The 15,355-nt window shown below is 44.6% G+C and overlaps 1 protein-coding gene across 1 annotated transcript in view; it reads right to left on the bottom strand.

Moving 5' to 3' along the window:
- The window catches only part of HDAC4 (histone deacetylase 4), a 230,705-nt gene that overhangs the window by 194,333 nt on the left and 21,017 nt on the right, over window positions 1–15,355 (bottom strand). Inside the window, exon 2 of the mRNA XM_054723477.1 lies at window positions 3,224–3,426. Coding sequence (XP_054579452.1) covers window positions 3,224–3,245 — 22 coding nt within the window. The 5' untranslated portion in view covers window positions 3,246–3,426. The remainder of the gene's footprint in view (window positions 1–3,223; window positions 3,427–15,355) is intronic.

Genomic DNA, 15,355 nt, shown 5'->3' with positions numbered 1-15,355 from the left:
AGAAGGTAAACTGTAGGGTGGGGGGGCCGGTGGTGTTAGAAAGCCGCCGAGGGACAGTTCTCAGTAAGCCAGCCAGGCTCCCACGTCCCAGCACACTGCTCACAAGCCAGCCTGCAGTCTGCATGGGAGTGGAACAAAGGCGGGGTAGGAAAGGGAGCCTTCGCTTGTCCCGAGGACATGCCCACCCACACGGGGTCAAGTTCCCTCCATGTCACTCAGGGATGCCTCGTCCAGGCAGGGGCCCTGTGTCCTATACGTCCATCCTGATCTGTTTCAGCACATCCCAACAGGCAAAGGTTTGGAGCATGGAATTAGGCAAAAAGCGCCATATTTCAGAACCTCTTCCCACTCTTCTTACTGTCAAAGAGGAGTTCTTTGAGGCTAAATCAATTCAGGCCCTTTCCACAGGCTGCTCCCATCAGTACAAACACTGATTCAGAGCAATAAAACCAGCAGTGAGCAGTTTTACGTCAGAGAACCAGAGCCCAGCTCTGGCGGCATTCATAAAGAACAGCAATAAAACCTTACTGCATGCCTCACCCACCAGAGGGAGTTTGAAGGGAAAACAGGAGAGAAAAAAATCAAGCACTTCAAATAAAAAGGTCATTTTATCATCAGGGCAAAGTCGAGTTGCACTGCAAGTGTGAGTGAGGAGACAACAGCAAGGGCCCCAGGGGACAGTGAGGGCCCCAGGAAACAGTGAGGGGGCAGTGAGGCCCCCAAGGAGGAGAGAAGGCCCTGGGGGACAATGAGGGCCCCAAGGGACAGTAAGGGCCCCAGGAAAGAGTGAAGACCTTGGGCGACAGTGAAGGCCCCAGGGGACAGTGAGGGTGGGGGCAGTGAGGGCCCCAGGGAAGAGGGCTCTGGGGGACAGTGAGGGCTCCAGGGGGGCAAGGCAGAGCAGGTCACAGCCAGACAGAAGCCACTTGGATGATGCGGGGGCGAGGGGCCCACAGCAGGGAGGCTGCACAGTGCAGGTCCAGTGGGGATGAGAGAGACAGTCTCCTCCTTGGGTTGAAGAAATTTCCCATTCAAAATAGCAAACTGAATAAGTGAGTATTCATTATATCTCTTCCTCCCAAATCCACTAAATTACTAAATATAAACAGAAATATAAAAGGATATATAGCAATGCTAGACAGTGGGGAATAGCTCAGCTGACCAAAACTTGGAGCAATTTCCAAGAAAATATAAATCTGATGGGATCAAAGTGACAGGAAAACAATCTCTAGTGATCAACCCACCACCCGGCAAGACAGACAACAGCCCCACACACAGGGAGGGTACAGGTCCAAGCCCAGCCCAGACCCCTGCAGCGGGGCCAGCGCTGTTTGGGGTCCCTTGCTGCAACTCCAGGGGCTACTCTGGGAGTAAAGGTGGCTCCTGAAAGACACCTGAGCACTGCAGAGAGCAGGAGTACCCAAGAGCTTAGGCCCTGAGCATTGACAGAGGAGGCTCAGCCTCCAAGGCAGCCCTGCTCTCACCAGCTCCAGCCCCTCTTCCATCTTCAGTCTCCAACCCCAGGAGGGACAGAGGCCACAGAAGTCAGCTGGTGGCAACGACACACACACGGCCAGACAGGACAGTGACTGCAATAAACACGGATGGGCAAACCCGCATATAAAGGCAGATTCTCGGGGGAGAGAAAGCCAGCGCAGCACTCTGCTCCTTCCTGAGACAAGCCTAAAGAGAAGGAAGGCTTGGAAGGTTATGATAAGTTATGATAAGTGGGAGGGGAGATGTTGTTCAGCCCAAGAAACCAAGGGCAGAAACGCTTTCAGGAAACTCAATCAACTTCTTGGCAAAGACAGGGTAACAAAGAGAAATACATTGTATTTTATTTAGACACCTGGGTTACCAAGAGATAAGCTGACAGGTTCTAGAGCAATCTGAGAACAAACTTAACGTTTTAAACGTGCACACCCACCATGCTCACTGACGGAGTAATTCTGCCTCTTGGAATTGATCCAGTGCAGATAGATGCTTATAGAAGTGCAAGTACAAAGTATACATATAATAATTGTCCAATGCCAATTTGGGGCTGCTATAAATAGTGCTGCAACCACATAAATATTCATCTACAAGCTATCAAAATAAGTTAGACTTATATACATACTGACATCAAAAAGTGCTCATAATACATTAAGATGAAAAAAATAACACAGAAGCCCGCAGATGGGATGACTGCACGCCACTGAAATGCTTGCACGCAGCCCCTGTGCTCAGACATGGGAAGGAGGCCCAGCTCCCTCATTGGGAGGGAGAGCTGGGCACCCCTCAAGGTCTGCTTGACACACTTCAATCCAGATGCTTAAATTTGTTTTACACATTTTATCAATCAAACATGAACAATTTATATCAATAAAGCCTTCCTATCCAAATATAACTGGGAATCCTAGCCTCCAGAGTTTCAGACAACTCCAGTCCGGCCAAGGGAGGGAGGGTGTGTGCAAGTTCTGGGCCATTCCAGAGGTACAGACCCAGACTCCCCAGCCACAGTGACAGGGGTGTGGGTGCCTGAGGATGCCCAGCTCTGGCCGGTGGCCACTGCCACCCCTCCCATGTGGACACAGGACAGACCTGCTGTAAGTGCTCTTACAGGCCAGGTAGCTGGGAGTGGCAGCGAGCAGGACTCGGGCTTGCATCCGGCAACTGCACTGGGACTTGTCCTAACGGTGGGTACCCACAACACATTTCTGAAGCCAAGGGCCACACAAGCATGGTTTCCAGTCCTGTTCAGCCACTTACTAACTCTATGACCACTGACAAGGCACCCCTTCCCTACAGGATGAGATTTTCAGGGCATTGTGAAGACTGAATCATGTGACATGCTTAGTGCAGGGCCTAATAAAACCCACTCCAGCAGCAGAGCCCGGTCACAGAATCACCCCTACCCCCGAGGCCCCAAGAACAAAGAAACTGGGTGAGAAATTAACTCTCCAAATTACAAACTGACCTTTGAACCCCACCTCGCTAAAGCAACATTCTTGTCTCCTGGTGTCTAGGACACACATCTGCCACTCAAGTCAGTGTGCAAATCAGCAAAGATGGGGCCTGAGTCTCCCGAGGGCTCTACAGTGTGTCTTTCCCAAGGATAATTTACTCTGCGCCGGGAGCTGTCAGACCACCAGGGGCCACTGTCAAGAAAACCAGTCTACCACCCAGTGACACGTTGCAGCTGCAGTGACTTCCTTTCTGCCCAGGACAGCCCGCAGCCCCTTACCTGGGTGGCTTTGGGAGCTCATCGCTAGCACCGTCTGCTCCTCTTTGTAACTCAATGGCTCGAAACTTCCACGGACACAATGCTGCACAGAGCTCCAGAGTCCCGCCAACACATCCAAATCCAGCAGCGGGTGGGGGCCACAGCCTCGGCCACGTCAATGCTGGGCGGTCCACAGCAACGTGTCCACCAGCTCAGGGGAGGACCTGCATGGTGAGACAGAAACAGGCCAGTCAGGAGGCGACCCAAGGAAACCCGGATATGTTTTCATCATTTCACCGCCAACTGGTAAAACAATTCATCTGGGCGTTTCTGCTGACAGGAAGCACTGGGGTTGTTAGTAAACACATGTGAACATGGGTGAAACGATCCACAGGGCAGCGTTTCTAACCGGGGCACCATGGGTGGAGAATGTGTCTCAGGGAGTCACTCTGGCCCATTCCCACCAGTTTCCACGTGTGCACACTCCCATCCAGCCCACATCCACACACACACCAAATCTCACCTAGCTGCAACCTGAGTCCCAGTCTGCAGTAAGCCCTCCTCACTTAAATCATCCCCCACGTTTCCACCTCCACAATTACCATTTCCTCAGCTGATTTCCATTTTCTCATGATAAAAGTAGCATGCACTCATCACAGGAAAGTATTTAAAGTCACCCATGATGCCATCACAGAGGCAGACATCTGGTAATATCCTGACATGCTTTCCTTTGCCTTTTGCCCACACTGCCAGCTCCCAGCCTCATCTCCTACTATCTGTGCTGACATTACAGCCAGTGTTAGTGTCCATAACACTCCTGGCAGCACAAACTGGAAGGCTTTGTGACAGAGCTGCCCCTCCCCCATGCCAGGTGGGTGGCATGTGACTGGGCCAGTTCAACAAACCCTCTCCCCAAGATCAGACTTGCCCACAGGTCAGTCACTGGACAGAGAGCCTGAGACAAGTCTAGGAACTCCCACTACCAAGCCCTTCCTTTGGGCGGTGGCATCATGAGGGACTTTTTAAACTTGGCAATGAGCAGATATTATTACATTTATCATCAGAATACAGAAATAGACTGAAAAAAAATGGTAATTCTGAAAATTCTCCTATTGACCCTGGCTGAAGGCGCTCTGGGGCCTCTGTCACCTCTTCCTTTGCTAGTGTGACAAATTCCTGCTCTTGATTAAATTTCTCAAGGACAGTCTTTCCCTATGCCTTATAACCAAAGAACCCCAGCCAACACAGCATGGAAGGGATCCCTCTCCGAGGTTGCTCTTTAGGTAGTTTCCAAGGACATGGCTCTGTAACTCTGTGGTTAATATCTAATATCTTTATATTATGGTTCTGTATCTGGTTATTTCCCTATGAAACACAGTGACATATTTTTCTCAGGTTCAGAATTTTTATTCATCTCTTAGTCAGAAGTAACATCATTTTCTTAAAGGCAATGTAGATGGTATGTTTTGCAAACGCTTAACAAACCTTAGGTAACTCTGTATCCTTCACACAAGTCACACCTTGGCTGGGTATAAAAGTCTTAGCTCACAGACATTTTTGGCTAAAAATCTGTAGACATTGCCCCACCCTTCACATTGCAGAAAATTCCATCAGCTGAATAGTGTTTCCTTCCCAGGGAGCCCCTGGGGGCAGAGTATGGTGGTGGTGGTGTTGCTATTGTTACTTTATTCTGTCTGGATTCAGCTAGAATTATATTTTTAATCTTGAAATTAAAAAATGTTTTCAGAAGATGTATGGTAAGAGCCTCCTTTCATTTATTTTGCTCCAAACATGAACCTTTCCATACATGTTGGTCTTTCTGCTCAGGAAATGCTCTTCAGGGATCCCTCTAGATTTGGCTGGACTCACTCCATCACCACAGGCACGTCTACTGTTTATTCTCATGCCCAGGCATCTTCTCAAGGGTGTTCTCTGCTGTTCACATCACTGCTATTTTTCATGTGATCAGTTGTACTCCTATAGCTTCTACTATGGATTTTAACTAAACCATTTGCTTCCAACCATTTCCCTTTACAACTCATCCATTATCTTGTCCTCTCCGTGGATTCACTCTTAATGACCTTCTACTCCTGTTTGTGGAGTCACGTCTTCTCCCAGCCAGTCTTTTGAAACTTGTTTTCTGACTTCAACCATAAATCATTTTTAAAGGTAAGTTCGTCTTCTGCATTTTAGTGTAATTCCCTCTCCCCATAACCTGGGACAACTTGCTGAGGTCCACAGTGTTGGTTCTTTCTGTTTATTTATCCTCAAATATGAACAGCTCTACCCAGAGCTGGGTTTTGCCCAAACTCTGTGCATACCTGCTCCTACCCCAGTGTCCACCACAAGGTTGGCTAAGCACCTTCTCAGGGCTCTGCGCTGGCACCTCACATGCAGTTAGCTTTCAAACACAAGGTGAAGTAGAAATGGAGATTTTCAGATATGCAAAAACTGAAAATACCCATCTGTAGCAGATCTACACACACACAAACAAAAAAAACTATTACAGAGTCCTTCAGGCAGAAGGAATGTAACACCAGACAGGCACACAGCTCCACACACAGAAGTGAAGAGCCCCAGACATGGGAGCCATATAGATAAATGTAAAAGTGTTCTCTTATGTTGAGTTTCTTAAAAAGAGAACTGTTTAAAGCAAAAAGAATACTGTATTGAGACGTTTATATCATATACTAAGAACCTGTCAAAAATAACCCAAACTAAGAGGAGGCCCAGGAAGCACAGGGCCCTGTGTCCCCAAGGTGTGGAGTGTGCCATACCATCACCTGAGGGCAGACTATCCACTATAAATCCTAAAGGAGCCCCAAAGTTCTAGTTAGCAAGTCAATTAAAAACAATACAATCATAAACACAACCCAAATGAAGGCCAAAAAGGGAAAAAAAAACCAAAAAAGTGACAAATAGAAAACAGAAAGATGGTAGCTTTAAGCCCAAATCTATCAATTACCATATCAAATGGTCCACTCTTCACCCCCAGAGGGCAAAGGTTGTGAGGTTGGAGAAAAACACAAGAATCCACTTTGCCAGAGTTCAAAGAGGCATCATGTGAGGCACAACAGAAAATGACTCAGAGAGGAGGTCATACACTTGATTAATAATAAAAGCGTAATATGCTAATTAGACCGGATGTCCTTCTGGACGTCCTTCCTCCCGGAAAAGCCACAGTGGGCGGGGGTGGGGGCTGAGGCAGAGGCAGCAGAGGCCACCAGCCACTACAGCAGCAGGCAGGGGCCGGGGCTAAGACCCTTGCACGAATTTTGTGCATCGGGCCTCTAGTTATAAAATAAATCTTCCCCACGTTTACAGACCCAAGTATAACACTGCTTACAAGGAACCCACTTTACGTATAAAGATACAGATGGATTAAAAGACAGAGATGGAAAAGATACAGCATGCAAATGCAGGTCAAAAAAGCTGCAACAGTTGCACTAATATCAGATAAAGGAGATGTTAGGGAAAGGGTCTCACCAGGGACAAAGAAGCCATTTCATAAAGATTCATCAAGAGGACATAACAATTCTAAACAGTCATGCACCTAATAACAGAGCTTCCTACACACACAAAAAAATTAATAGAAGTGTATGGAGAAATGGACAAATCTACAGTTACAGTTGGAAATTTCAACACCCTGCTCTTAGGAATTGTTAGAAAAAGCAGACAGAAAATGAGTAAAAACAGAAAAGATATGACACTATCACCCAATCTGACCAAAAGGCATTTATAGAATACTCTGTAAACAACAGAACACACACTCTTCACATTTTTTAAGCACATAGAACATTTACCAAAATATACATCTTTGGGGCCATAAAACAAGTCTCAGCAAATTTTAAAGGACTCAAGTCCAGCCATACAAATATGTTCTCTGACTAAACTGAAATTAAGCTAGAAATCAAGCACAGAACGATATCTGGAAAACTCCAAATATTTGGAAACTAATATACTTCATGGGGCAAAGAAGAAATTAAAATATAGAAAGTATTTGAGATGACGAAATGAATGAAAATGAAACACAACATATCACAATGTGTACTTAGAGGGAAAGTACTGGCACTGAAAGCCTGTATTAGAAAAGAAGATCTCCAGTCAATAACTTCAGGTGTTGCCTTAAAAAGCTAAAAAAAATTAAAAATGAAAATAAAAATAAATTAAATCCAAATAAGCAAAAAAGAGACAATGACAAAGAGCAGAAATCAAAAGAATAGAAAAAGAGAAAAAAGCAATTAAACAAAAGCAGACTCCTTGAGACAACCCATACTAATAAAAGGGTAATATGCTAATTAGACCGGACATCTTCCAGAAATCCTTCCAGACAAAACCATGGAGGCAGGGGCCAAGGTAGAGGCGGTTGGGGCAGTCAGGCCAGCAGGGGAGAGCAGTAAGGGGGCGATCAGGCTGGCAGGAAGGAGCAGTTAGGGGGAATCAGGCTGGCAGGGGGGAACAGTTAGGGGGCAATCAGGCCGGCAAGGGATGGCAGTTAGGGGGCAATCAGGCCGGCAAGGGATGGCAGTTAGGGGGCAACCAGGCCGGCAGGCAGAGGCAGTTAGGGGCGATCAGGCAGTCAGGCAGGTGAGCAGTTAGGAGCCAGCAGTCCCAGATTGGGAGAGGGATGGCCAACTGTCGGTTTAGGCCCGATCCTTGGCAGTCAGACATCCCCCGAGGGGTCCTGGATTGGAGAGGGTGCAGGCCGGGCTGAGGCCCCCCCCCCCAAATTTTGTGCACCACGCCTCTAGTCCTATATAATAAAAGCCTAATATCTAAATCAACCAAACGGCAAAACGACCAGTGCAACGACCGGTGGCTATGATGGCACATTGACCACCAGGGGGCAGACATTCAATGCAGGAGCTGCTTCCAGCCCGCAGGCCCCAGGCCAGCCAAGGCGGTGCCAGCGGGGGCCCCCTGATCGCCCCGCCGGTCACCCCACAGATCGGCCCTGATCACCAGCCAGGCCTGGGGACCCTACCTGTGCACAAATTTCGTGCACCGGGCCTCTAGTAAAATTGATAAACCTCTACCTAAACTGATCAGAAAAGATGAAAAAGACCAGTTAATATCAAGAAGGAGAGAGATATACATGGACCAAATGGATATTAAGTGAAACAACTTTATGCCAGTAACTTTGACAATCTAGGTGAAATCAATAAATGTCTTAAAGACCCAAACTACAAAGTCACTCAAGGAGAGAGCCCACCTACAGTCAGTGCCCATCAGGAGATCCCAGCTGCGACTCTTCTTGTTCAGTCCCTCCTTTCTTACTTGCTTCTTAGCATTTCAGTGCAAGGATGAGCTGTCACTTCTCTATCTCTCTAGCTAATCAATTATTTATTTATATCAGCATGGGCTCATAGGTATTTATTTTAGTCTCTGTGTTATAATCCAACCCTATCATTATTTATTTTGTTGCTCAAGCTTTGGCCATTGGGAGCTCCTTTAGGTCAAATCCTACGTTTTTCTGACAAGTACCCTCCCCCAGCTTTTTCTTTTATTTTTTATTTGTTTAAAGATTTTTTTTTTATTGATTTCTAGAGAAAGGGGAAGGGAGAAGGGGAGAAGGAAACATCAATGTGAGAGCATAACATCGATCGGCTGCCTCCGGCACACACCCTACCAGGGATCCAGCCCACAACCCAGGCATGTGTTCTGACCAGGAATCTTACTGGCAACCTTTCAGTGCATGGGAAGATGCCCAACCAACTTAGCCACACTGGCCAGAGCATCGTTTTTTAAAGCATTCTTTACTTTCTGGTTCCACAAGATGTCCCTGTTGCAGCCCGGAATCAACCACTTCTCCAAGGAGCCTGAGTATATGTGTATACCTTCTCCGATTCCAATCCAACATCATACCCATTTCCTGATGTTCGACTTATTTCTCCACCAGTGAGAAACCTTGATTTTTATTATCTCCAATAAAGTTACTTATTTGTTCAATTCTAGTACAGAGTAGTTTCATAATTGCTGACCCATCCACACGAGAAACATTCTCCCACGAAGCTCCAGCCCGTGTCCCATTCTTTTGTCCTCCAGCCCTGTGGTCCACAGTCCATAGTCCCCAGTTCCTCAGCTCAGTTCTTTTCTTCTTCACCCCTTCAGCATAGAGGGCACTGCATTTGTGATAGAACTTGAGTCATTTGTAAGTATTTGTATTTCATTTTGGGTACCCCCCACATCCTGGTTGGTTCTGTTTATTTTTTGGATATGTGAAGAGTAAGAAATACAAACTTTAAGTGAGAAAAATGTGTTCATGTTGATATTTGCAATTTAAGTTTTAAGATTTTACAGAGTTTTAATGTAAATTTATCTTGCTTTAAAACACAGCTTTTGTATTATGGAAATTTCAAACATATACAAAGTGAACAGAACAGTATAATGAGCTTCTAACACCCATTTCAGCAATTACCAACATTCACCTCTATCTCTTTTTACATATATTAAATGCCCAAAATTTAACTGTACCCTTGTAAAAATGGGTAGATGTGTGTAACCCTATTACCATATGAGGTTTTTCTTGCTTTTAAATGCATTGCCAAACTAGTGAGAAATAAATATCTTTGATATAATTTATTCAAAATCCAGTTCTGTCATAAATAATGGGGCCTGTCAGAATATCGTGTTCTCCATCCTGTGGGAAACAAGAGCCCCCTGTAGGTGTTTGAGCAGTACAGAGCGTCTGGGGTGGGCTCTGGAGTATGCCAAGTAACAGTACCAACCCAGACATGGCCTCCCCGCAGGAGGTAGCACCTCTGCAAAGCCAGAGCTCAGGCCCTAGACACTCCCTCCACTCAGCCTGTTCCAGCATCAGGGCTCCTCTACAGCCATCAGTGACCCCTGCTTGCCCAGAGATGGTCACCCCCTGACCACCTCTGGTTAAGGTTGTCTCAGAGCCAGGTTGTGCTAGGGCCCATGGCTCCCTGAGAGAAAGGCAGTGGGGCGATCTGGGTCTGAGAGAAGCCGAGACTAGGGGAATCGAGACAACAGTGGACCAGGACTAGAGGCTGAAGAACCAATTCCAGGATCTGACAGACAGGATCCCAACACCTAGCTTGGGAAATCTTCTTTCTAGAAGCAAGTAACTAGAACACAGTGTGTGAACCAAAGGAGGTAAGGACTCAGGTTCAGGTGCAGGCATGTTAGAACAAAGGTGTATCTGCCAGGGGCCCCACTTGGTTGCCCTGCTAGATCCCTATTATGTGGGGCACAGTCTGACATTCCCAGAGGTGCTGAAGGGAATGACATTTTGAAAATCGTCCTGTATGCACCTCAGAAGTCACCTCAAAAGGGCTGAGGTCAAAGAGAATTGCAAAACAACAGCATACTGCCTTTGGGAGGTTCCAGGAAAAAGGACCACATCTAATGCAGAAGATTCCAGAAATTCAAAAGCATGTGGCCTCAGGAAGCCACTGCCTCAGAGAACAGCAGGGCTGTGGGCAGAGCAGCAGAGCAACAGGTAACAGCCTTCTCAACCCTCAGAACACCTGGCTAAATACATAATTTGCATATTTTAATGAAAATGGTGAGACACAGAAGAAAATTAAGAACAAATCATTTTCTAGCTGAAAACTAAAACTCCTGACAACTAAAGCAATACCACAAAAATCCCACAATGAGAGCAAAATCTTTTATACTCAAAGAGTCTCCTGTGGATAACAGTCTGACTTGTTCAACCATATTTCTCCTCTTTCCCCCTTCCCATTGGCATCCTGTTAGGCAGAAAGTCTCTGAACAGTTCAATGCAATATTCACAACATAAAAACACACCAGAAATTTAACGTTTAAATAAAAGAAAATTCACGTGTGATAGTTATTTTATCTTGATGTAAACATCTTACCTAACAAGAGCATTGCTTTTCTAAGGAAACACATAGACAACACATGATTCTGAGATCTCAAAAAATGACAGGAACTGAAGCTTTCAGAAACCTATTCACGGTGAACGTCTGAAGTGTGTATCTGTACATCTCTAACTAAAGCATATACTTCTGATATATATTAGATACATGTTGAACATATTATGACTTGAAACACAACTGCTTTTATGACTGCAGTCTTCCCTGATATATGACATAAACGCAAAGCCCACATTTGGGAGGGTGAGCGATAGAGAAGAATCTGTAATTTTAATTTACATGCTGCTTTAAAAAGGGCATGGTCACTCCACTAATTAGGCAGCCTCTGACACTAAGCATATATTTACATAAAGACATCGCTTTCTTTATTTTTACTTCCATTCCATACAGAATAAATGAAATCAAATGTGTCATTATGGCTTCAGTGTGTGTTAATATTTCCTCCACCAAAGGTTTTGGATCTAAGATTACCTATAGTTCTTCCATCCTGCAGCTGCCCTTGGAAATTTTAGTTGGCCTAATTTCATGGAATAGACCATAAACCTTACAAAGAGTCTTATAATTATAAATCCTTAGGAGAATACGCTCTTTAAAATCTTATTAAGTGACCACAAAGAAATGTGGCAGAGAGAAAGGAGGGCATGTTTTCTCACTGACCACAACCTTCCACATCCTGTCACATGGGCAAACAATAACCATGGCTTAAAGTCCATATACCTCCCCACCATGGCCTTGGCCTGCCAGGCTGGTGGGTGAGCCAAAAAGATGCCACACAGGCTATGGCACCCCAATGCAGGAGAAAGCATGCAAATTAAAAAAAGAAGGCAATGGAGAGCCTTCTCTGAATCAGGATACCCACTCACCACTTCTACTCAACAGCCTGCTGGAGATGCTAGCCAGTGCAACAAAGCAAGAAAAAGAAATGAAAGGCACAAGTATTGAAAAAGAAGCATATACTGCTTTATTCACAGACAATATACTATGTACACAAAAACCTCAAAACATTCTACCAATAATTATCAAAATTCCTAAGTGCACGTAACAAAACATTAGGTACAAGGTCAATATACAAAAATCTATTCTACATACCAGCAACAAACAGAAAATAAAAACGATAAAATTTGCAATAGCATACAATATCGGCAAATATCCAGGGCCAAATCTACCAAAAGAAGTATAAGAACCTTACACATTAAACTATGAAATGTTATAAGTGAAATTAAATACCTAAATAAATGGAGGAATATACTATGTGCATGGATTGGAAGACTCAATATAGTTAAGATGTCCATGTTCCCCAAATTAACTGGTAGTCAATCATTCTCAATCAAATCCCACCAGAAATTCTTTGAAAATTGACAAGTTAATTTTAAATTTTACATGGATGCACAAAGGACCAAAAATAGCAATCTTGAGAAAAAAAGACCTGGAGGATTTATGCTACTAAATACCAAGATTTATTATACAACTCTGTAATTAAGACGTTGGTATAAGACTAGACAAATAAAACAAGAAACAGAATATTCCAAAGTGAGACCAACACAAATAAAATAATATGATTAGAGCAGAAGATACTACACTCCAAATCCATAGGGAAACAGGCCAGGTGCTAGGTTAACTGCTACCTTTGTGGAAACAACTGAACCATGACCCACCTTATGAAAATCAGTGTGAGATGGATCATACATGTTAAAGGTAAGACAACAAAGCCCAACCTGAAGGACAGCAAAGGGAAAGATCTGCAGGTAGACAAAGATTCTTAAATAGATGTTTAAATATTTTTTTTAAGGTACTGACCATAAAGGGGAGGGGGGGGGGGAGAAATACATTGTAATGCATCAAATTCAGAATTGTAGTTTATCAAATACCCAGTGGAAGAGTGTAAAGGCAACCCAGATAGCAGAAGTTAATCTGCCCAAAATACATCCTACAAAGGACCGGGATCCCAAATATATAGATAATTCTTATAAATCACTAAGTTTAAAAAAGACAACCCAAAAAAAAATGGGCAAAAGATATGAACAGGTAATTTTATAAAGGAGGATTCCACATGGTCAGTCACCACATGAAGAGGTGCACAGCACCTGTACTCACAGGTAAATACAAATTAAAACTGCAATGGAATACTGTACAAAGCAAAATCAAGTTTGGCAAGGCTATGGAGCAACTGAGACTCTCTACTCTGCCATGGGCGTGAAAGGCACAACACTATGGGAACCTGCCTGGTGACAAGCACTGATGCTGAATCTACACACACCTGTGCCCCAGCAAGGCCACGCCTAGGTGCATACCCTACAGAAAGGCATGGATTGCTCATCAAAGTTATTTACATGAATGACAGAGCAGCATTATCTGTGGTAGTCAGAAACTGGGAACATCCCAAATAGCCATCAACAGTAGAATGGATAAATAACTCGAGAATAGTCATATCATAGTATATTGCATAGCAGTGAGAACAAACTATACCTATAAGCAGCAACACAGATGAATCAAACAATCTGTCTGCAAGAAAAGACAGATACACAAAAGTACACACTGTATGACCCCATGTGATAAAGTCTGACACCAAGTGAAACTAATCTGTGCTGTCAGAAGACAGGTGACCCCCTTGAAAAGGGGGGAGATGGAAAGAGAAACAAGGGGGCTGTTTCCTGATCCAATAGAAGGTTAGTGAGGATCAGTGAGACAGTTCACCTGGTGGAAATTCACCCACTGAACAATTCTGGCTGGGTGGGGAGTAGGGGGAAGCAGAGAAGGAGAGACTGAATAAATCAACTCCTCAAAGACCATCTTGCATCAAAGAAAGATCCAAAAATAAAACCTCCTTGGTTGACCCATTCTACCTGCACTATTTCCTTACACTTTCTGGGCAATGGATGAGTATTTCATAGTTCTTGCTGTCATATTGTCACAATCAGCATGTACACATGGTATATTTGTCAAATTACCCCCTCCTGGAACCACTAAACCTCACACTGCACAGGCCTCATTTGAAGGTGGGCCATTCAAACTGAGGGGCTATAGGGTAGTTCTTGGAGGCCCTGAGTCAGGTTATCAGACAGAAAAATGTATACATGAAATAATTTTTAATGTAAACGTTCTCCCATTAAATAATTTAATTTGGTTTTAATACATTTAAATTAATTCAAATTTTAATAAAAAACCAGACTCAACTGATTCCTGAGACCTGTTTGTACAGTGAGCTTTTTAATAAGCATTGTTTTGTTCAGTGAACATCCTTAATGAAATATGGACCATAAGGTCTAGCAATCATGTTTTGGAAGAGTGTCATTTTATGATAGACTAGAGGCCCGGTGCACAAAAATTCATGCACGGGGAGGGGGGGGGTTGGAATCCCTCAGCCCGACCTGCACCCTCTTGCAATTGGGGACCCCTCAGGGGATGTCGACTGCTGGTTTAGGCCCGATCCCTGCAGTCGGACATCCCTCTCACAATCCGGGATCCCTTTCACAATCCGGGACCGCTCTCCCCTAACCGCTCGCCTGCCTGCTTGCCCCTAACTGCTCACCTGCCTGCCTGCTCAATGTGCATCATAGTGACTGGTCATTCCAGTCGTTCCGCTGTAACGGTCACTGAGGCTTTTATATATATAGATGGTCACATCACAGAAAACTTATGATTTCTTTCCTCATAATTTGTTGGGACAGATTTATATTTTAGTTTCCTAATAGGCTCTACACTTGAGAGTAATAAAATTTCATTTCAGTGCATTCTAACAGGAAGCACTTCACTCACTCTGAGTAATGAGGAAATGGCAGACTCCTTCCAGCCATTCTGGAAAGATCAGGCCAGATGCTGAGGACAGAGGGGACCAGTACTGGCAGCAAGGCACCACCAGGCCCTTGGAGCCCTGGTGCACAGACACACAGCATGTGCACACACACTCACACACACAAACACTCACATGTGCACATATGAACAACTGTCTGTCAGGAGCAAAACAGCATCAATTCTCTCCATGAAAGAAAATGCCTTCCAGGCCCTGGACCCCTTTTCCAGATGGCTACACATCTACTCATTGATAAACAGCCATGGTGCAGGTCTAGTATGTTTAAACTTCTTGATAAAATACACTTTTTAGATTAAGGGTCCACATGGATAAAGCATCCAGATAAAATAATATATATTTTCTTTAGCTGCTAAATAAAATAATATTTAAGACTAGAGGCCCGGTGCATGAAATTCGTGCACGGGGGGTGAGGGGGGTATCCCTCAGCCCAGCCTGCACCCTCTCCAATCTGGGACCCCTAGAGGGATGTCCAACTGC

This window comes from Eptesicus fuscus, chromosome 11, assembly GCF_027574615.1.
Source record: "Eptesicus fuscus isolate TK198812 chromosome 11, DD_ASM_mEF_20220401, whole genome shotgun sequence".
Lineage (NCBI taxonomy): Eukaryota > Metazoa > Chordata > Mammalia > Chiroptera > Vespertilionidae > Eptesicus > Eptesicus fuscus.
The sequence above is the reverse complement of the archived record's forward strand: the minus strand, read 5'-3'. Positions and strand labels throughout refer to the sequence as shown.